This window comes from Nicotiana tabacum, chromosome 22, assembly GCF_000715075.1.
Source record: "Nicotiana tabacum cultivar K326 chromosome 22, ASM71507v2, whole genome shotgun sequence".
NCBI classification, from domain to species: domain Eukaryota; kingdom Viridiplantae; phylum Streptophyta; class Magnoliopsida; order Solanales; family Solanaceae; genus Nicotiana; species Nicotiana tabacum.
Window position 1 is genome coordinate 202,570,611 of NC_134101.1, and position 22,390 is coordinate 202,593,000.

The 22,390-nt window shown below is 40.1% G+C and overlaps 1 protein-coding gene across 4 annotated transcripts in view; it reads right to left on the bottom strand.

Moving 5' to 3' along the window:
* The window catches only part of LOC107811953 (4-alpha-glucanotransferase DPE2-like), a 46,516-nt gene that overhangs the window by 17,201 nt on the left and 6,925 nt on the right, over window positions 1-22,390 (bottom strand). For all 4 annotated transcript variants that reach the window (XM_075243653.1, XM_075243650.1, XM_075243652.1 and 1 more), the window contains 13 exons: window positions 14,541-14,619; window positions 14,384-14,422; window positions 9,287-9,406; window positions 8,932-9,033; window positions 8,763-8,846; window positions 8,420-8,662; window positions 8,191-8,316; window positions 8,034-8,108; window positions 7,874-7,945; window positions 6,150-6,269; window positions 5,915-6,012; window positions 5,544-5,703; window positions 5,344-5,442 (listed from right to left, as the gene is read on the bottom strand). In XM_075243653.1, the coding sequence (XP_075099754.1) occupies window positions 5,344-5,442; window positions 5,544-5,703; window positions 5,915-6,012; window positions 6,150-6,269; window positions 7,874-7,945; window positions 8,034-8,108; window positions 8,191-8,316; window positions 8,420-8,662; window positions 8,763-8,846; window positions 8,932-9,033; window positions 9,287-9,406; window positions 14,384-14,422; window positions 14,541-14,619 (1,417 nt within the window). The remainder of the gene's footprint in view (window positions 1-5,343; window positions 5,443-5,543; window positions 5,704-5,914; window positions 6,013-6,149; window positions 6,270-7,873; window positions 7,946-8,033; window positions 8,109-8,190; window positions 8,317-8,419; window positions 8,663-8,762; window positions 8,847-8,931; window positions 9,034-9,286; window positions 9,407-14,383; window positions 14,423-14,540; window positions 14,620-22,390) is intronic.

Genomic DNA, 22,390 nt, shown 5'->3' on the forward strand with positions numbered 1-22,390 from the left:
TCTCTAGGGATCCTTTGTACACTTGAGATTGAGAAGCAGATGACCGTGCCAACTGGAACTTTCTTATTGAAGTTTTAAAGGACATAGGATTTGGGAGGAAGTGGTTAAGCTAAATGTAACGACCGGACCGGTCGTTTTGAGCATTTGCATTCAGTTTGGTGATATGAGGCCATGAGTAGTTTCATATGGTGTATTATGACTTGCATATATTGTCGGTTTTGATTTTTGAGTGCTTCAGGATTGATTTAGAAGAATGATTCTCAAATTAGAAGCTTTAAGTTGGAAGAGTTGATCAAGTTTGACTTTTATGTATTTGATCTTGGATCAGAGTTTTTTGATGGTTCCATTAGGTTCGAATGGTGATTTTAGACTTGGGCGTATGCCCGGATTTGCATTTGGATGTTTCTAGAAGGTTTTAGCTCTATTTGGCGAAATTTAGCAATTTGGAGGTTTGGAAGGTTCATAAGTTTGACCGGGAGTTGGCTTCGATGCTATCAAGTTCGGATTGTTGTTCCGGGAGTTGAGGTAGGTTCATTATGTCATTTAAAACTTGTTTGCAAAATTTGGGTTCATTCCGAATTGGTTAGGCTTGAATCGGACGCTTGGTTGAAGTTTGAAGTTTATGAACTTAAGAGTTTGATCTTGATCGACGATTCATGATTTTGATGTTATTTTACGTGATTTGGGGACTCGAGTAGGTCTCTGTTATGTTTTGGTTGGCATGTTCAGACGGGGTCCCAAGGAGCTCAAATGTATTTCGGATTGGTTTCAGACCATTTCGGAGTTTGCATGAGATGTTGGTTTTTTGGTGCTCTAGTTGAGCTTCGCAACAGCGACAGCAGAGGCGCGATCGCGTGGAGTTTTGTGAGTTGGGTTGGTAGTTCATCGCGTTCGTGTAGGAGCTATCACGTTCGTGGATAAGGAATTGGACTAGAGGAGATTGCTCTTCGCGTTCGTGTGAAGTCAACCGCGTTCGCGAAGGGGAGCTGAGAGGTGGTGATATTGCTTTCGTATTCGCGAAGTCTATACTGCAATCGCGGAGGCTTGGCTGAGTTGTGCATCGTGATTGTGAGCCTGGGGCCGCGAACGCGTAGTGTCTTTCTGGGCAGCGTTCATTTAGTGCTTCGCGATCGCGAAATGGGTCCCGTGATCGCGAATGGTACACCTGAAGCAGAGGTATAAGATATTATTTTCGGATTTGGACCTCATTTTATCACATTTTCAATTTGGGAGCTCGAGTTTGAGAGATTTTAGAGGGGATTTTCACCATTTGGATTGGCGTAAGTAGTTTTTACTCGGATTTGCTTATTTTACATGATTTCATATTTGATTTTGCCATTTGATTAATGAATCTAAAGGAGAAATTGCGGGTTTCTGTCTAAACTTTTCTAAAGTGAATAATTGTGTTTTGAACACCGTTTCGGAATCGGAATTTGATGAAATTAGTATGATTGGACTCGTATTCGCAAGGGTTGTGGGAATTTGTGAGTTTCATCGGATTCCAAGGTGCGAACCCGGGCTGACTACGAGTATTTGATTAAAGATTCGACCTTTCTCGTTTGAGTTTGTTTCTTATGGCATTATTTGATACTATTTTTTAATTGCTTTTGGCTAGTTTCAAGCCGTTCAGATGTCGATTCGCGCGGGATGGCATTTTCGGTTCGAGGTGAGTAACAAATCTAAACTTGGATTTGAGGGTAATTATCCCTGAGAAGTGTGATATTTGAGATGTATTGGAGTAACGCATGTGCTAGGTAACGGGCGTGTGTGCGTGCACCGAGGTATTCATGATTCGGATAGTTCTTAGGGTATTATATGACTTGTTTTACTATCATGCTTTTTTGATGTCATGTTTTCTCCATTTGTATGACTAAATGAGTTATTATTCATGCTAGAAATCACATCTAGGCTATCTGCTTAATTGTTTGAGACATGATAGGGCTATTTTTGCCATGTTGAAATATTTGTCTTCGCCGTAGTCATACTGTTCGGTCATGATAGTTATATCCGCATGTAATATCTCTATCTCCGTACCTGATATGTTGTCTCACATGTTATTGGTGTTCTTGTACGTGATACGAGTTTGAGCTGAATTTGTGGCAAATTGTGATATTGCGTGTTGTGTAATTGGATTATGTTTCTATGAGATGTTGGCATATGGAGACTTGAGCAGATTGATGACTGGTGTAGGCCATAGAGCCGCGTTGTGAGTTATATTTAGATCGGGTTGCACGTCGCAACGGTTTGATATTTGGATCGGATTGCACGCTGCAACGGTTATATTGATTAGCGCTTGGGCAAGGATCCGCCCTTCAGGAGTCTGGTATTCGCAGTAAGGGCAGGCACAGAGATATATATGTGCTTTGGTGAGGGGCATTTATGCAAGGCACCCGTATAGTGCCGAGTGTAATTGTGTGTGTGATGGTGAGGGGCATTTGTGCCAACCACCGTGAGTGTGCTGAGTGTGAGTGTACGTAATGGCTTCGTTTTAATGCTATTAACTTGACATGCATATTTGACATGTAGGCATAGATATGTATTTTCCTCATGCTAGATGTCAATATGGTGTTGTTGACTTGACATGTAGGCATAGAGATGTCTTTTCCTCATGCTAGCTGGTAATGAAATATCTTATCAGTTGTTGAAAGTTCGGAAAATCACAGCTTCCTTGATACTCACATTTTTTAAATTTCGGTGAAAGATTGGACTTTGACTATCATACTGGTTTTTTATGATGTTGATGCAGATGCAGATTCTGGGCTACATGTCAACCGGAGGAAGAGGCTGTTATTCCCAATCAAAGAGGTTGCAAATTACCAGGTTCTAGCTGCTACTCTGAGATGTGAGGCGGGTTCATTACCTACTACTTATCTGGGTTTATCTCTAGGATCCACAATAAAGCTCAGGGAATCTGGAATGTAGTGCTTGAAATCTTGAAAGATGTAAAAAGAGGTTAACAATCTGGAAGAGCCAATATCTTTCCCTGGGAAGGAGAATGATATTGGTGAGTAGTGTACTGGATGCACTTCCTACCTGTGTTATGTCTTTGTTTCCTTTACCTTGTAAGGTAAGATAAAGAATTGTTGCATTAAGGAGGAAATGCCAATCATCTGGTTAATTGGAAAACTCTCATCACTAGTAAGGGACAAGGGGGCTGAGCATCAGGAACCTCAAGGCACACAAACAAAGCCTTCTCATGAAGTAGCTATAGAGGTATAATCCGGAGACAAATGCCTTATGGAGAAGAGTTATCTGCTACAAGTATAGTCAGGATGGACAGTGGTGCACTAGGTCTGTCAATAGCCATTATGGGGTGAATGTTTGGAAATCCATTAGAATGCACTGGAACTCTTTGGCTACAAATTGCAGGATACAACAACAACAAAAAAAAAATAAAGAAAAAAATAACTCAGCGGGGTCTGGGTGGGTAGAGTGTACGCAGACCTTACTCCTATCCGGAAAAGGTAGAGATGTTTCTGATAGACTCTCGGCTCAGGAAAGATGAAACGAAGCAGTAGCAACAAGCAATAACAACAACAAAATACTGAGAAAACCAAAGCGAAAGATAGTGAGAGAACAGCACATAAGAAGAGCAATTTAAGAGCCACAAAAATAGATGGAAAGAAGCAGTAGCAACAAACCGTACCAATAGCAAGATACCAAGAAATCGAAGCTAAAGATAATACAGGTAAATAGCAATCTAAGAACAAGAAAAACTAACAAATTAACACTAATACCACGGGTACGGAAACGAAAAATGCTCGACTACATACTAGCCTTCTACCTTCCTATCAAGGGCCATGTCCTCAATAAGCTGAAGTCGTGGCATGTCCCGCCAGATCACATCTCCTCAATATTTCTTTGGCCTCCCTCTACCTCTTTTAATACCCTCCAAGACCAACCGCTCACACCTCCTTACCGGGGCATCTATGCCTCTCCTCTTCACATGCCCGAATCATCTCAACCTCACTTCCCGCATCTTGTCCTCCACGGGGGCCACTCCCACTTTTACCCGAATATCATCATTCCTAATCTTATCCAACCTCGTATGCTCGCATATCCATCTCAACATATGTTCTTAACTGGCTAACACTCTGCCCCGTACAACATAGTCGTTCTAACCACCACTCTATAGAACTTACCTTTAAGCCTCGGTGGCACATTCTTATCACACAAGACGCCGGATGCTAGCCTCCAATTCATCCACCTCGTTCCGATACGATGTGTGACATCCTCATCAATCTCCTCATTCCCTTGGATAACAGACCCAAGATACTTGAAACTTCCTCTTTTGGGGATAACTTGTGAATCAAGCCTCACGTCCATGTCCACTTCCTCGGTCACGTCGCTGAACTTACACTCCAAGTATTCGATCTTAGTCTTGCTCAACTTGAAACCTTTAGACTTTAGCGTCTGTCTCCAAACCTCCAGCCTCTGGTTGGCACCACCTCGCGTCTCGTCAATCAGTACAATATCGTCTGCGAATAACATACACCATGGCACCTCCCCTTGAATATGGTGCGTCAATGCATCCATCGCTAAGGCAAATAAGAAAACTGATAAGGGTGGATAAGGGTGAGAAATGGAAGGAAAACTCCATTCTAGAGTGATAATTGGCTGGGACATGGTCCACTTAAAGAATTGTATTCCCTGAATTTACAGCATTGCAACAGTACCTACAGCCAATCTAGAAGGAGTTAAGGGTCAGCAAGAGTTGAACATCACTTTCAGAAAATATTTAACTGATTGGAAACTTGAGAGAGTTGGGGAATTCTTTAACACTGTGGAGACTTTTCAAGGATTCACAGACGATACTTTACATTGGAATAATTGTAGGAATGGGATTTTCACTGTCAGATCTGCCTATCTTTTATCTTTAATGACCAGTCAACCACTAGTTTACATTAGAAGGACTGTGCCAGCAACCACTAGTGAATTTTTGAAGTGTTGGAATTATAATGGAGGATCTGTGAGACAGAAGAAATGGAGGAGACTAGTTCCAGCTCGCATATGGCGGACAATTTGGATGGAGAGAAACTTAAGAGTTTTTGAAGACAAATACAATTTCAGGAAGTCAAGATGAATTGTATTCTTTTGTTTCATTTTTGGTGGAAAGAAAGTTAGGTAAATGAGACAGAATCCTTGGTTGACATGTTACTTTTTTTGTGATCCAAGGTGATCTAGCTTTGATTTTTGCTACCCTGTAAATTTTGCTTTGCACTGCCTTAGTGCATTACTTTCTTTCATATATAGATTTAAACATGTTACCATTCTCAAAAAAATAAAACTAACTTCCATTAAAATAAGTTGCACTTTAGTAGCAAAAATCTCTGAGGATTTTACCGTCATGTAGCTGTACTGAGAAGGAATACCAAATTCTAGACCAGGTTCACTTGGCATGCGTTGAATGCGTAAGCCTACTAAGCCCAATTCTTGCATCACCTGCATCAAAGTGGTCATCATTCAAATTGAAAATTAAGATGCAAGAAGTGAAGCAACAATGAAGTATGATTCCGGAGGAATGTTGGTACTGAGTAGCATACAGGATGAACACAGGAGGGAATTAGGCCAAGGTCTTCCCCACAAGCGAGCATATTTGATGAGTTCAAAAGAACAGGCAGAGTTTTCAAAGCATTTTGACGCCAAAGACCTTCTTGTCGCTGGAAGTAGTAATCGTAGTACAATCTTTTTAGGACATTTTGACTGCAATAGTAAACAGATCATAAGAAACCGGATGAATTAGCATAATTTCCTAAGAAAATAGAGGCTAAAACCCTATTATTCTTCACATGCAGAGAGGAAGGTATAGACATCTAAATGGATGAAGGATAGGCAGTGAAGTTACATTGAAAAAGTTACTGCAGTTTATCAATCTGAGATCAGATAGTGCAAACTAGATAAACACTTGAGCTACCTGTGCTGATCCAAATCCTTGAAGCTTGTCGTGTCTTCAATATTGAAGCGAGGGTAAAACTTTCTCAGATCTTCTGGATCCTTAATTAGAGCTACATTCTGTGATAAAGTAGGGAGGATGAATATAAAGACATGCATCAGTTGTAGAATAAGCATAATGCAGAAAAAAGCATAAATTTGTATATACGGGAAGAGAAAAATTAGACTTCTGGACATCAATGCAATGTATACTACACCTGCAGAAGATCAAAGAGTTTTCGTCGTAGCTTCTCTTCACTCTTTACCAACATGGATGTTTCCAAGAATGACTTCAACACAGATGCAATTTTCTTCTCAGTATTGCATTCCTCCTTGAACTACATTGAAAGAAGTAGAATATATTCACTTGGAACTACGCGCATAGCAACCTCAATGAAAGAACCCTCCAGCCCCATAGCTGAGATGCCACTATGACATAAAGAAATAGGTACATGATGCAACAAAGAGAACTGTAGAAATGAGCCCTTGCAAAAGAAAATAAAAGGTTGTGCTTTCGACGAGGTAGCTAGTTCTTTTAACGCTAGAACTAAGATGGTTGTGCATAAACTGAAAGCAATATTGTATGAATAAATCAAGAGATAAAAAAAAAAAAAAAAAAAAAAAGGAAGAATGCATCAGCTCTGTCAGGGTGAGGGACAGATATCTCACAAGAAATTCCAAATCAGACCTACTTAATAATATCCCATAGGTTCCCATATCCCTGTCCCAAACTGTCACTGAGAAGTCCAGCCTAGTGCAGTGGTCTTAAAACGAAATTAGGACTACGAATAGACATTTGAAAAAAAATGCGAAGGAAACACCAAGTAATTTAATACTAGTATTTAACAACAAGAAGAGAAAAAACCCAATTAATTTAGTAAATGAAAAAACTTAATTTAAAAATTAGTAAATGAAAAAATGACAAGAAATTAAAATAGCAATTAAAAAATAGTAAGTCTAAGTCTCATGACAATAACTAATAAAGTTACTCCCGTTTAAGAATGTCTATTCAGGTATAAGTAGAAAGTATAAAAGCACATAGGTTAACTAATACAAGACTAGGAGATAAATGTTCCAGATACTAAATTTTACCTTCAATTGTGTCAACTGTAACAGTATTGGAATATAAGTTTTGCTATTCACATTCACATAAGTATTAAAACTGCAAACCCCATATTCTTATACCTCTCTAGTGTCTCTTGATCTCAAACCCATCTCATATTGTATATTAGCTACCAAACAGGTATCTTATTTGGGGGTTTTGGGAAAACGGGGCCCAAACAAACTTCGAACAACAAGTGAAACTGCAAAGGTCACCTTCTTTTGTAGTTTTTGCAATTGAAAGGTTGAAATTGCACTAACTCATGATATTCAGAAATTTGATACAGCATTCCGGAATAAATAAATAATTACTTAATTTTACAAACTATCTTTTCATGGAAATCTGCCTAACACCTGAGAAAATAAGCCAACCATACTTCTGCAGTGGCAAAGATGGCGTCATCCAGCAGAGGCCACCCTTGAACTAGCTACAGCACGGAAAGAATGCACAATGATACAAGGGAAACTTGAAGAGCTGTTGCAGCTTATTGAGCTTGGTGAGCATATCTATCTTCTACTAATAGCATATTGACACTACTATCATACTTGCCTGCACTGTACAGGGCTTGGGAGAGTGCGGCTCCCTTTCAAAGGACAAGATTAGGATTTTAAATTATACTTACTTACACCTACCACCCTCCCTCCTCCTTACACCACCAAAGGAGAGAGAGAGAGAGAGAAACCGCATACAGGATTTTGAAATGTTTCAATTGACCTACCATTTATAGGATTTCAAACGTTTCATTTGAACTACTTAGAAGTAGTTTGAACAGACTTCTAACAGAATTAAAATAAAAGCAACAAATAAAGAAATTTCAGCAATATGTCATCTCAAAATAACCTCATAAAAGCCCTTCTGATATTCATTCAAAAAGGTAGAAGCTATTATTGTCCAAGAAGCTCCAAATTTTTCCTGTAAAATAAGCAGGGAAAGGTCAAAATCAGACATCGCAAAAGATATTACAAGGACATAAGGCATGCAGGAATATGAAATTCTATACCTGTAAAAGCTCTTGTCCAATATAAGGCTGGGTCAGATGGTTGAAGTCCCATAATCCTTCTGACTCGAGCTCTTCCTGCAAGGAAACTAGTTAGTGCATTTAATACGAGAATTCGAAGAATTGTATGCAGTTTCCGCATAAGCAAAGTATTAGATACCTGACTAATAGGAATAGAAGGTCGAAATTTTCCACAAAGACCAGTCATTGCATGATCTGGAAGCTCCCATATTCTGAAGAATCCCAATATGTGATCAATCCTATAAGCTGTAAAGTACTTTCCCATCTGTAAAGTAACAACATGGATATAGTTTATAATAAACACCTGAAAATTAAAGTACCAGCGTTGAGAAGGAAAAAAACAGAACTTAGTAGCAAGCTTTAGGTACCTGTGTTAGACGAGCACGCCACCACCCATAGTTATCTTTTGACATTTCTTCCCAATTATAAGTGGGGAATCCCCAATTCTGGCCATTTTTATCAAAATAGTCAGGGGGTGCCCCAGTTGAGGTGTTCATGCGAAACAAATTTGGGTAGACCCAGGTATCCACACTATTCCTATCAACACCAATGGGCAGGTCACCTTTCAGCACTACACCTTTCTTTCGTGCATATTCCGCAGCTTCTGATAACTGATATGAAAACCCCAAATGTATGATAGCAGCTTTCTTATAGAAGAGAGATAATATTCATAGCGGAATAGCAAAATGCATAAAGCTTGTCTTTACTTACTTGTAGATGCAAATGGAACTGGATGTAGTAATGAAAACTAATAACTTCATAATGCAAGCTTTCTTTTGAGACGAGTTTCTCAAGCTGCAGAGACAGGAAATATATTGTAAGTCCGAAAGTGTCAGGGAGACTATGAGGCTACCTGAAGTGAATTGTGTCTATGCTTTACCTTCTCTTTTGAAAATTCAGAAAACCGGCCCCATTGGCTGCGGTCAGATGTTTCAAAGAAGTCCCGCAGAAAACAGAAAGCAGCATAGGGTTTCAACCATTCCTACACTCAATAATAAACGACCGACGCAAAAACATAATTAAGATCATCATATTCCAGTCAATTTGTAGGGGGGAAAAAAAATTATTCATGTTATGCTTACAAGCTAAAAGCTACATGAAAAGGATCTCAAGATTGCTTTCTTTTTTTCTTCTCATTTCTTTTCCTTCAGCCATTAAGAGTAAAACTGCCAAAACAAATATCTCTAACCTAAAGTTTTGAATCACAAATGTATTAAAATTCAACCCTTACAAACCTGATTTTCAGAAAAGAACTCCAGGAATGATTTTGAATTTAGTATGCTCTCCTTCTCACGAGCGAAAATTTTCTTGGCAATAGAAAGTTTTGTAGCCATGGCAGCCTCATAATCTACATCCTGCAATAATCATAGGTCAGGCAAAAAGATAAAGAAAACTATCAGATTTATGAATACTGTGAGAAAGCATGGGAGAATATTTTATTCACATGTTCTAACAATGATACAATGAGTCATTTATATAGAATACATGTCCTACTCCTACTACATATGGGATTAGGGCTATTTACAAGTAACTATTTAATTACCAAACTAACACTCCCGCTCAAGCTGGTGCATATAAGTTACATATATACATAATACGAGGACCAGTGAGGGACTTGGTGAAAATATCAACAAGCTGATCATTCGCCTTCACAAATTTTGTAGCAATATCTCCTAAGAGCATCTTTTCTCTAACGAAGTGACAATCAATCTCAATGTGTTTAGTCCTCTCATGGAACTCCGGATTTGATACAATATGAAGGGCAGCTTGATTATCGCACACAAGTTCCATCTGGCTGATTTTACCAAATTTCAACTCCTTGAGTAATTGTTTGATCCAAATTAGCTCACATGTTACCATAGTCATTGCTCGATATTCTACTTCTCACTAGACCAAGCAACTACATTTTGTTTCTTGCTCTTCCAAGACACCAAATTGCCTCCTACTAAAACACAATATCCAAACGTAGATCGTATATCAGAAGGTGATCCTGCCCAATCAGCATCTGAGTATCCAACGATCTGCTCATGGCCTCGATCCTCAAACAATAACCCTTTGCCTGGAGTTGATTTTATATACCGAAGAATGCGGACAACTACATCCCAATGACTATCACAGGGAGAATCCATAAATTGACTTACAACGCTCACAAGAATGGAAATGTCAGGTCTAGTCATTGTGAGATAATTTAATTTACCAACCAACCGCCTATATCTTCCAGGATCGCTAAGCGGCTACCCCTGTCCCGGCAGAAGTTTAGAATTCGGATCCATCGGAGTATCAATCGGTCTACAACCTGTCATTCTTGTCTCCTTAAGAATGTCTAAGGCATACTTCCGCTGTGAGATCACAATACCAGCGCTAGACTGAGCGACCTCAATACCCAGAAAATACTTTAGTCTGCCCAGATCCTTAGTCTGAAAGTGTTAAAAGAGATGTTGCTTCAATTTAGTAATATCATCCTGATCATTGCCGGTAATAACAATATCGTCAACATAGACCACTAGATAAATACAGAGACTTGAATTAGAATCTCGATAAAACACAAACTGATCAGCTTCACTACGAGTCATGCCAAACTCCTGGATAACTGTGCTGAACTTACCAAACCAAGCTCGAGGAGACTGCTTTAGACTATAAAGTGACTGACGCAAGCGACATACAAGGCCACGAGACTCCCCTGAGCAACAAACCAAGGTGGTTGCTCCATATAAACTTCCTCCTCAATGTCACAGTGGAGAAAAGCATTCTTAATGTCCACCTGATAGAGAGGCCAATGGCGAACAGCAGCAATGGATAGAAAAAGGTGGACTGATACTATCTTAGCCACGGGAGAGAAGGTATCACTGTAATCGAGCCCAAATATCTGAGTATAACCCTTGGCAACAAGACGAGCCTTAAGTCGATCAACCTTGCCATCCGGATCAACCTTGACTGCATACACCCAACGACAAACAACAATAGATTTACTTGAAGGAAAAGGAACGAACTCCCAAGTACCACTCGCATGTAAATCAAACATCTCGTCAATCATAGCTTGTCGCCATCCTGGATGAGACAATGCTTCACCCGTAGATTTAGAGATGAAAACAGATGACAAAGAAGATATAAAAGCATAATAGGGTGATGACAGACGATGATAACTTAAACCGACATAATGGGGATTAGGATTAAGTGTGGTTTGTACTAGGGAGAGACAAGTCCGCAGTAGGAGCAGGGTCAGGTGCATGATGTGAATCAGATGGGCATGTTGCTGGGCGCGGACGGCGATGATAAGTCAAGAGTGGTGTTCTTGTGGCTGGGGATCTTGGAGGAGCCACACTAGACTCCCCAACGGTTGAAATGGGTAAGACTTTTGTGGCGAAAGGTGAAGGAGGAGCTATAGTAAACTCCACAATGGTCGGTATAGGTAAGACCTCAGATATATCAAGGTGGTCAGAAGAGGTAAAGAAAGGTTTAGACTCAAAAAATGTGACGTCAGCTGACATAAGGTACCTACGAAGATCAGGTGAGTAACAACGATATCCCTTCTGAACACGAGAATAACCAAGGAAGACACACTTGAGAGTACGAGGAGCTAACTTATCTTTCCCGGGGGCTAAGTTATGAACGAAACAACAACAACAACAACCCAGGAAAATCCCACAAATGCTCACAAAAACACGAGGGGGAAGCGAGTATAAGGGTGACTGGGGAAATAATACTGAATAAGGAATCTGATTCTGGATAGGAGATGAAGGCATCCGATTAACCAAATAACAAGCTGTGAGAACTGCATTGCCCCAAAAACGCAACGAAACATAAGATTCAATGAGAAGTGTGCGAGCAGTCTCAATGAGGTGCCTATTCTTTCTCTCTGCAACCCTATTTTACTGAGGGGTATAAGGACAAGAGGTCTGACGAATAATTCCTTGAGAAGTCATAAACTACAGAAATTGAGAGGATAAATATTCTAAGACATTATCACCGAGAAAAGTGCGACTGGAAACACCAAATTGATTTTTGATTTCAGCACAAAAATTCTGGAATATAGAAAACAACTCAGAACGATCTTTCATTAAGAAAAGCCAAGTACATCTTGAATAATCATCAATGAAACTAACAAAATAATGAAATCCCAAGGTTGAACTAACTTTACTAGGACCCATATAACAAGAATGAACTAAAGAAAAAACAGACTCTGCTTGACTCTCAATACTACGAGGAAAGGAGGCTCGGGTATGTTTCCCGAGCTGACACGACTCACAATCTAATGTAGATAAACTAGACCGGAAAATACAAGCAAAAGAATTACCAGCAACAGAAGCAACAGAAGTATCAGTCTGAGCAAAAGAGGCTACTTGTGGAGATGTGTGCTTACTTACTCGATACTGAAGGAACTCATTATATTCCCCTTCAGATAAAGAAAATCCATGGTTACTTGTAGTCTCGGTCGGAGCAACATAAGCATGTTTGAGCGGACAACCATGTAAAGAATAGCACACGTCACGAGTGTGTCCAAGTTTATGACAATAAGAGCACTTAGGTCTAGATCTTCCAAAACAACCTCCTCCTCGTCTATTCTCCATAGTTTGAGATGCCCGATTGTCCATTGTCTGGGATGCGAGAACAGATGAGTCAAGTGCATGTGATGAGATCACTGGGTGACTTGGTGCTGCAGCAAGGCGAAGTAATCGATAGAATAATTCATCAACTATAGGGACAATCGAACTAGCCAAAATCTCACGTACTGAGTCAAGATCATTAGGAAGTCCAGCGAGAGTAAGAACTAGAAATATCTTTTGTCACTGCTCTTGTTGCTTTTCAAGACTAGCAGAAACTGACATCAACTTCTTAAATTCCTCCATAATTGCCTGTACTTGTCCCAAGTAAGTAGACATGTCTAATTCATGTTTCTTTAAATTTGTCATCCGCGATATCACATCATAGAAACGAGATATGTCATTAGTGCATAAAGTGCGAGCCTTTTCCCAAACCAAATAATATGTCTGGAATGGATGAAACAAGGGCATCAACTTGGAATCAATAGATCGCCACAGAATACTGCATAATTGAGCATCGATCTTCTGCTAAAGTGCTTTGGCCTTTTCATCTCCTTCGCTAGAATTCTTGATTAAATGATCTTGAACACCTTGACCTTTACACCACAACTCGACAGACAAAGTCCAAGCTAAGTAGTTTGAACTTCCCATTAATGGTTCTGAGGTAATCATAACACCGGAACTGCCAGAACCCGAATTTTTAAACCCGAAAGCATCAACTCCCAAAGACATCATTGGATTGAAGAGAGGTCTATAAAATTATCGCTAAATAACAGAAAGAATCAATTGAAAACTCTCTGAAACAAATGAAGGAGACACTGTCTTGGCCGGAAAATATTGTAGCTGCCAGAAAAAATCAGTGTAATCGCCGGAAAAACTCAAAGTGGTCAGAATCAAACGAAAACAGTATGGGTGGGGTCGGAATTAGTAGGCGGCCCAACTCTTCTGAAGAAATTTTTCAAAAAATGGCCGGAAAAGGCTGTACTCGCCGGCGCGTGAGCTCACGCGCGCGCCGGAACCCTAGCTTCTAACGGTGCGTGAGGGCGCGTGAGGAGGCTTTTGTCGGAGATTTTAACTAGGGTTTGGTTGCCGGACAATGACAGGTCTTGTGGTAGTGTTGGATTTTGCACAACACTAACGGAGAGAGATGACGCAAACAGCCTTGAAAAGTCACCGGAAAATTGAGGCACGATGACTCCTGGCTCTGTATTCTAGTTCCCGGATGTGTCTCACCACCACAGCTTTGATACCATATGAGAAAGCATGGGAGAATATTTTATTCACTTGTTCTATCAATGATACAATGAGTCCTATTTATACATAATACATGTCTTACTCCTACTACATATGGGATTAGGGCTATTTACATGTAACTATTTAACTACTAAACTAACAAATACATATGCCCTTCATGATGGAACTGTTCGAACTTGAAGAGGATGTTCAACAAATTCACATGTAAGAGGCTACAGACAAAGGAATAGCATGTTGTAATCATGGTGATAGATTGTTAGTGGTTAGGTAACAGTCACAGCAATACTAGTAAGGTCGCAGTCACGTCTAGGAGGTTTAAGAGAGCAATTATGTGTTACATAAAAAAGAGCCTGTATAGTAGCTGCAGTTAAGATGAAATGCTTTCCTAGTCTAGGAGATTTAAGAGAGCAATTATGTGTTACATCAAAAAGAGCCTGAATAGTATCGGCAATTAAGATGAAAATACTTTCCTGGAATGCCTTTGTCCCTAACAAACTGAGGAAGCAGTTAAAAAAAAAAAAGGAATTGTGTGAATACCTTTTTATCCAACTGAACTCTTGCCTCCCTGATCTCTTGCTGCAAATGAGTAGAAAAATAGTCACCCATAAAATGGCATTTTCACTGTTCAGCTCATCCAACAAAAATGGTGTTGTTTTATATACAGACACAAAAATAATAACGACTAAAATGACACCTTGATATCTTCTTGAATATTTTCTGACATTGCCTCTACCCTTAGGTATAATGGGTGCAGTGCAAAAACTGAGAGTGAGCTGCATAGCCATCAAGCAAGAAAATGGAACAGATAGTATCAAATTATTAGTCCTATACATAATACAGCTTGAAATAATAACAGAAAATGCGTTAGCTCACCGAATAGCCACAAGGTTAAAAGGATAAAGCTGGTAACACCGAATAGCCACTTTTATGAACTGGGGCTCGCAAAAATTTCATGCACTCTCTTTTCTTTAAACAGAACAAATCATTCTATTAAGATTATCTTATGGTTTATGCAGCTACAAACCCCATCAGAATGCTTTCAGAAAGAACTTAGGAAATGCATATAGTCCTTTTAAAACGATTTTTCCTTTGCTATTCAAACCTGACAAGGGAGTACTCCAGCCAAATATGAGACCTGAATTCTTAATTCCCTAATGTAGGATTAAATTGGAATCTCTGTAGCATTATTCTTTTTCTAGTCAGCTTAGGTTTTAGGTGGAGGTACATTTAGTATGATGCTATAGGGAATAGGAGTACAGGTACACAGTCACACTGTTTATTCCGGGTTTAGCTATCGCTGACAATATACTTCTTAGATTTAGAACTTGAACTGTATTTATGTGGCTAAATGTTTTCATTTTACAAATGAACGGTCAATGTAGATCAATGTAGATTTTGACCATATTCCTAGTAGTAACTTGTTTCAAATCTCCAAGGATTTAGCAGTTTCCGTTGAATCTCTTAAGTACAGATCACACAACTATTGTGGATGTTACATGTGGACAAAATTGTTCTTTAAGCTGTTGATGAATACTTCTTGATTACCCTCTGAGTTCAAGCTATTTAATAACATCTATTGTGCAGTTGTTTGATAAAATAGGTTACAGAAATCAGGAGATAACATCAGAAAAGAATATCAACAGAGCTAAAGTGTCTAAGTCAAGCTTTTCCTATCCACTTAACAAGACCCAGAAAGATGTAATTTCTTGCAGCCCTTTTTCCTCCCTTTCTATCTTGATATTTAACCCATTTTACGTTTTTAAAAATTTCCGTCCAGCATGCAAATAGTCTATCAGCATTACGGTAGGCTGTCTACATCACACCCTTGAGGTGCGGCCCTTTCCCGGACACTGCGTGAACTCGGGATGCTTTGTGCATTGGCTGCCCTTTTTTCATGCAAATCAGTCTAGCTATTTCAACAAGGAAATCTTCCCTTTACAATCCTTAACTAAAAATGTATTCAAGGTGAAAACAAGTAGCAAACACGTGAAATTGGGATTCTCTCCTACAATATTTTCTTCTGATAAGCAAATAATTTTACAGAAGAAGCACTAAGGGAAAACCATCCATGTACATCAAACTAATTTATTTTTATTTTTATTTTTGAGAAAAGGTAAAGTATACATCGAACTATACTAAGACCCACACTCAAACAACATAAAGCTTCTCCCCAAAAGACAATTTCCTCCGAACTCTTGAAGCGGAAGATGGATCATAACCATGGATCTTTAAATGTTGTACTTTCAACCTCTAACATAGTAGAGGTGTCCGCAAAGCTTGACCTACACTGCACAGGAACTTACCTTGCGTAACTTCAGTACATAAGGAGGAAAAAGAATAATTAGAAAATAAGAGGAGGGAAATAGTTTATTAATGTATCTCAACAGGCAAAGCCTCTAGAGACTCATGAGGCCACAAGCAGGCCAGTTAAGTAAAAGTGATTATTGTTGTTAGTTTGATAGTTAAATAGGAGTAAATAACCCTAATCCCATATGTAATAGGAGTAGGACATGTATTATATATATAGGGCTCATTGTATCATTGTTAATTAATAAATAAGATTTTTGTCCCGTTCATTCACATATGGTATCAGAGCATCGGTGAGAAGAGATCGTTGTGCGTCATTCCAGCGATATCCGGGAAGAAAGAACTCAATCACCGTGCAATTTTTCGGTGACCTAAGTGACTAATCGCGTCAAAGTCACTGGTGTTGTGCAAAATCCAACACCACCACAAGATTCCCAAGAGAGATCCGACCAAACCCCAGAAAACATCACCGGAAAATAGTTAGCCACACGCCGTCACGCGCCTATCGGAGAACTATTTCCGGCGGCGCGTCTGTCATACGCGCCGGCGCGTGTGACCTCTTCCGGTCAGATTTTGAAAAAAAAAAATTCAGGACTGCTTCATCTCCTTGCAATTCCGAGTCCATTGGTACTATTTCCGACGGATTCCGACAACTTTGGAATTTTCGGCGAGCTACAGTGATTTTTCCCGGCGTGAACAATGATCCCCAGAACATTTGTGCTGTTTCCAGCATGATATTATAATGGCATTCGTATCGGAAGCCTTTAACTCACAATCCGTTGGATCCAATGCATTGAATCCAGTCCAGATGGTTTCTTTACCGGATTATATTGAGTTCCTTCGGTACAAAGCACGTAAACAGGCATTTTCAGGATTAGCCTTCGTTGTTCCAACAAATAATAGCATGACTTGTGTCTCCCAATCTTCACCTTCTGAGTCTTGAGTCATTGATTCAGGTGCATCTGATCATATTTCTGGTAACAAATCTCTTTTCACTAGTATTACTATTCTCAATCTCTTCCAACAGTCACAATGGCCAATGGGTCTCAAGCCATGGCAAGTGCAATAGGTCAAGCAAGTCCACTTCCTTCCTTACCTTTAGACTCTGTTCTTTATGTTCCTGGTAGTCCTTTTAATCTCATAGTCGTTAGTCGTTTAGCCAAATCACTTAAATCTGTTGTTTTATTTCTTGATGACCTTGTTTTTATACAGGAACGCAGTATAGGGCGGATCATTAGTACCGGGCGTGAATCAGATGGACTTTATTACCTTATCCTTGCAAAATCACATGGACTCGCATCTTGTCTTCCTCCAATAACTTGTCCCGTTACTGATTCACCAGATTTATTAGATAAACGGTTAGGACATCCCAGTATGTCAAAACTTCAGAAAATGGTATCTGGCTTATCTCACTTGTCCACTCTAGAGTGAGTCGTGTCAGCTCGGTAAGCATACCTGCTCCCATTTCCCGCGGCGTCTTGATAATCGAGCAACGTCACTTTTTACTTTAGTCCATTCAGATATTTGGGGTCCTAGTCGGGTTAGTTCTACCTTAGGATTCCGCTACTTTGTCAGTTTCATTGATGATTATTCCAGGTGCACTTAGATATTTTTGATGAAAAACCGATCTGAGTTGTTTTCTATTTTCCAGACCTTCCACGCTGAAATTCAAAATCAATTTGGGGTTTCTATCCGCACATTTCGTAGTTGTGAGAAGGCACGGGAGAAAATATGATATATTGATATTGTATGTGATGCAATACAAGAGGTGCTATTTATAGTTACTCTATACAAAGGGGATATTACTCCTATTCCAATGTGGGACAATTACATAGCTATCTCTAACACTCCCCCTCAAGCCGGAGCATATAAATCATATGTACCGAGCTTGTTACATATATAATCAATGCGAGGACTAGTGAGGGACTTGGTGAAAATATATGCAAGTTGATCATTCGATCTCACAAACTTCGTAGTAATATCTCCTGAGAGTATCTTTTCTCTGACGAAGTGACAATCAATCTCAATGTGTTTAGTTCTCTCATGAAACACCGGATTTGATGCAATATGAAGTGCAGCTTGATTATTGCACACAAGTTCCATCCGACTGATTTCACCAAATTTCAACTCCTTGAGCAATTGTTTGGTCCAGACTAGTTCACATGTTGCCATAGCCATTGCTCGGTATTCTGCTTCTGCGCTAGACCGAGCAACTACATTCTGTTTCTTACTTTTCCAGGACACCAAATTTCCTCCTACTAAAACACAATATCCAGACGTAGAACGTCTATCAGAAGGTGATCCTGCCCAATCAGCATCCAAGTACCCAACGATCTGCTCATGACCTCGATCCTCAAACAGTAATCCTTTACCTGGAACCGATTTTATATACCGGATAATGCGGACAACTGCATCCCAATGAATATCACAGGGAGAATTCATAAACTGACTTACAACACTCACAGGATAAGAAATGTCGGGCCTAGTCACTGTGAGATAATTTAATTTACCAACCAGCTGCCTATAGCTTGCAGGATCGCTAAGCGGCTCCCCTGTCCAGGCAGAAGTTTAGAATTCGGATCCATCGGCGTGTCAACAGGTCTGCAACCTGTCATCCCTGTTTCCTCAAGAATGTCTAACACATATTTCCTTTGAGAAATAACAATACCTGAGCTAGATTGAGCAACCTCAATACCTAGAAAGTACTTCAATCTGCCTAGATCCTTAGTTTGAAAGTGCTGGAAGAGATGCTGCTTCAGATTAGTAATACCATCCTGATCATTGCCCGTAATAACAATATCATCAACATAGACTACCAGATAAATACATAGACTTGAAGCAGAGTGGCAATAAAACACAGAGTGATCAGCTTCACTACGAGTCATGCCAAACTCCTGGATAACCGTGCTGAACTTACCAAACCAGGCTCGAGGAGACTGCTTTAGACCATAAAGTGACCGACGCAAGCGACATACAAGGCCACGAGACTCCCCTGAGCAATAAAACCAGGTGGTTGCTCCATATAAACCTCATCCTCAAGATCACCATGAAGAAAGGCATTCTTAATGTCCAACTGATAGACGGGCCAATGACGAACTGCAGCCATGGATAGAAAAAGGCGAACTGATGCCACTTTAGCCACTGGAGAGAAGGTATCACTGTAATCTAGCCCAAATATTTGAGTGTATCCTTTGGCAACAAGACGTGCCTTAAGTCGATCAATCTGGCCATCGGGACCAACTTTGACTGCATAAACCCAACGACAACCAACGGTAGATTTACCTGAAGGAAGAGGAACAAACTCCCATGTACCACTTGTATGTAAAGCAGACATCTCGTCACTCATAGCCTGTCGTCATCCTGGATGAGACAATGCTTCACCTGTAGACTTAGGGATGGAAACCGAGGACAATGAAGATATAAAAGCATAATGGGGAGATGACAGACGATGATAACTCAAACCAACATAATGAGGATTAGGGTTTAGTGTGGTCCGTATACCTTTTCGAAGTGCAATCGGTGTACTAGGAGCAGGATCCGCAGTAGGAGCCGTGTCAGGTGCAGGACGAGAACCAGATGGGCCTGATGTAGGGCGCGAACGAACGATGATAAGTCAAGAGTGGTGTTCCTGTGGCTGGGGAACTAGGAGGGATAACACTGGACTCCTCAAAAGTTGGTATGGGTGAAACCTCTGTGGTTGAAGGTGGAGGAGGATTACTAAACTCCTCAAAAGTCGATATAGGTAAGACCTCAGATATGTCATGGTGGTCAGCAGAAGTGACATCAGTTGTGAAGAAAGGTTTAGACTCGAAAAATGTGACGTCAGCTGACATAAGGTACCTATGAAGATCAGGTGAATAACAACGATATCCCTTCTGAACACGAGAATAACCAAGGAAGACACACTTGAGAGCACGAGGAGCTAACTTATCTTTCCCCGGGGCTAAGTTATGAACAAAACATGTGCTCCCAAAAACCCGAGGTGGAAGAGGGTATAAGGCTGACTGGGGAAACAATATTGAATGTGGAATCTAACCCTTGATGGGAGATGAAGGCATCCTATTAATCAAATAACAAGCTATGAGAACTGCATCGCCCCAAAAACGCAGCGGAACACGAGACTCAATTAGAAGTGTGCGAGCAGCCTCAATAAGGTGCCTATTCTTTCTTTCTGCAACCCCATTTTGCTGAGGGGTATAAGGACAAGATGTCTGATGAATAATTCCATGAGAAGACATAAACTGCTGAAACTGAGAAGATACATATTCTAAGGCATTATCACTACGAAAAATGCGGATAGAGACACCAAATTGGTTTTTGATTTCAGCACAAAAACTCTGGAATATAGAGAATAACTCAGAACGATCTTTCATTAAGAAAAGCCAAGTACATCTTGAATAATCATCAATAAAGCTAACAAAATAACGAAATCCCAAGGTTGAACTGACTCTACTAGGACCCCATATATCAGAATGAACCAAGGAGAAAACAGACTCTGCATGACTCTCAACACTACACGTAAAGGAAGCTCGGGTATGTTTCCCAAGCTGACACGACTCACAATCTAATCTAGACAAACTGGATAAACTAGGCACCATCTTTTGAAGTTTGGATAAACTCGGATGTCCTAAACGTCTGTGGATTAGATCTGGAGGATCTGTAACTAGACATGTTGTGGAAGGACTGAGCGAGTTAAGGTAGTAAAGACCTTCTGATTCACGACCTATACCAATTGTCCGTCCCGTACTGCGGTCCTGCATAATAAAAGAATCATCAATAAAATATATACCACAATTGAGGGCACGAGTCAAACGACTAACAAATGCAAGACTAAAATGACAACCAGGAACATAAAGAACGGAATCTAGGGTAATAGAAAACAATGGGTTGGCTTGTCCAACTCCTTGTGCCTTAGTTTGACATCCATTGGCTAAAGTAACAGTATGAAGAGACTGTGAATATACAATATTCGACAAAAGTGATTTATTACCAGAGATATGATCAGAAGCGCCTGAGTCCATGACCCATGGTCCAAGAGTACTAGACTGGGAAACACAAGCAAAAGAATTACCAGCAATAGAAGCGTCAGTCTGGGCAACTGAGGCTACTTGTGGAGATGTTTGCTTACTTGCTCGATACTGAAGGAGCTCATTATATTCTTCTTTAGATACAGAAAAGCCCTGGTTACTTGTAGTCTCGCTCTGAGCAACGTAAGCATTTTTGGGTGGACGGTCATTTAAGGAATAACACATTTCGCAAGTGTGTCCAAGTTTGTGACAATAAGAACACTTGGGTCTAGATCTCCCAAAACGACCGCCTCCTCGTCTATTCTCCATAGCTTGAGATGCCCGAACATCCACTGTCTGGGATGCAAGAACAGAGGAATCAAGTATCTGTGATGAAATCACTGGGTGACTTGGTGCTGCAGCAAGGCGAAGTAATCGAGAGAATAATTCATCAACTGTAGGGACAGTCGGACTCGCCAAAATCTGGTCTCGTACTGAATCAAGATCATGAGGAAGTTCAGCGAGTGTAAGAACTAGAAACATTTTCTGTCGCTGCTCTTGTTGTTTTGACACACTAGCAGAAACTGGCATCAATGTCTCAAATTCCTCCATGACTGCCTGTACCTGACCCAAGTAAGTAGACATATCTAATTCTTGCTTCTTTAAGTTTGTCATCTGTGATATCACATCATAGAAGCGAGATATATCATTAGTGTATAACGTACGAGCCTTTGCCCAAACCAAATAACATGTCTGGAATGGCCGAAACAAAGGCATCAACTTAGAATCAATAGAACGCCACAAGATGCTACATAATTGAGCATCAATTTTTGCCCAAAGCGCTATCGCCTTTTCATCTCCTTCGCTAGACTGTTTAATCAAATGATCTTGCACACCTTGACCTTTACACCACAACTCGACAGATGAAGCCCAAGCTAAGTAGTTTGAACTTCCCATTAAAGGTTCTGAGGTAATCACAACATTAGAGTTTCCAGAACTCATGCTTTTAGACCCAAAAACATCAATTCCCAAAGACATCTTGTAAATTATTACCAAATAAGAGAAATAATCAACTGTAATCCACTGAAAATAGAGTAGGGAACACTGAACCAGAATAGTAAACTACTGTAGCAGTTGGAAAGTTACTGTTGCAGCCGGAAAATATTCAAAGTGGTCGGAATGAAATAAAACAGTAGGGGTAGGATCGGAATTACCAGAAGACCCAACTGTT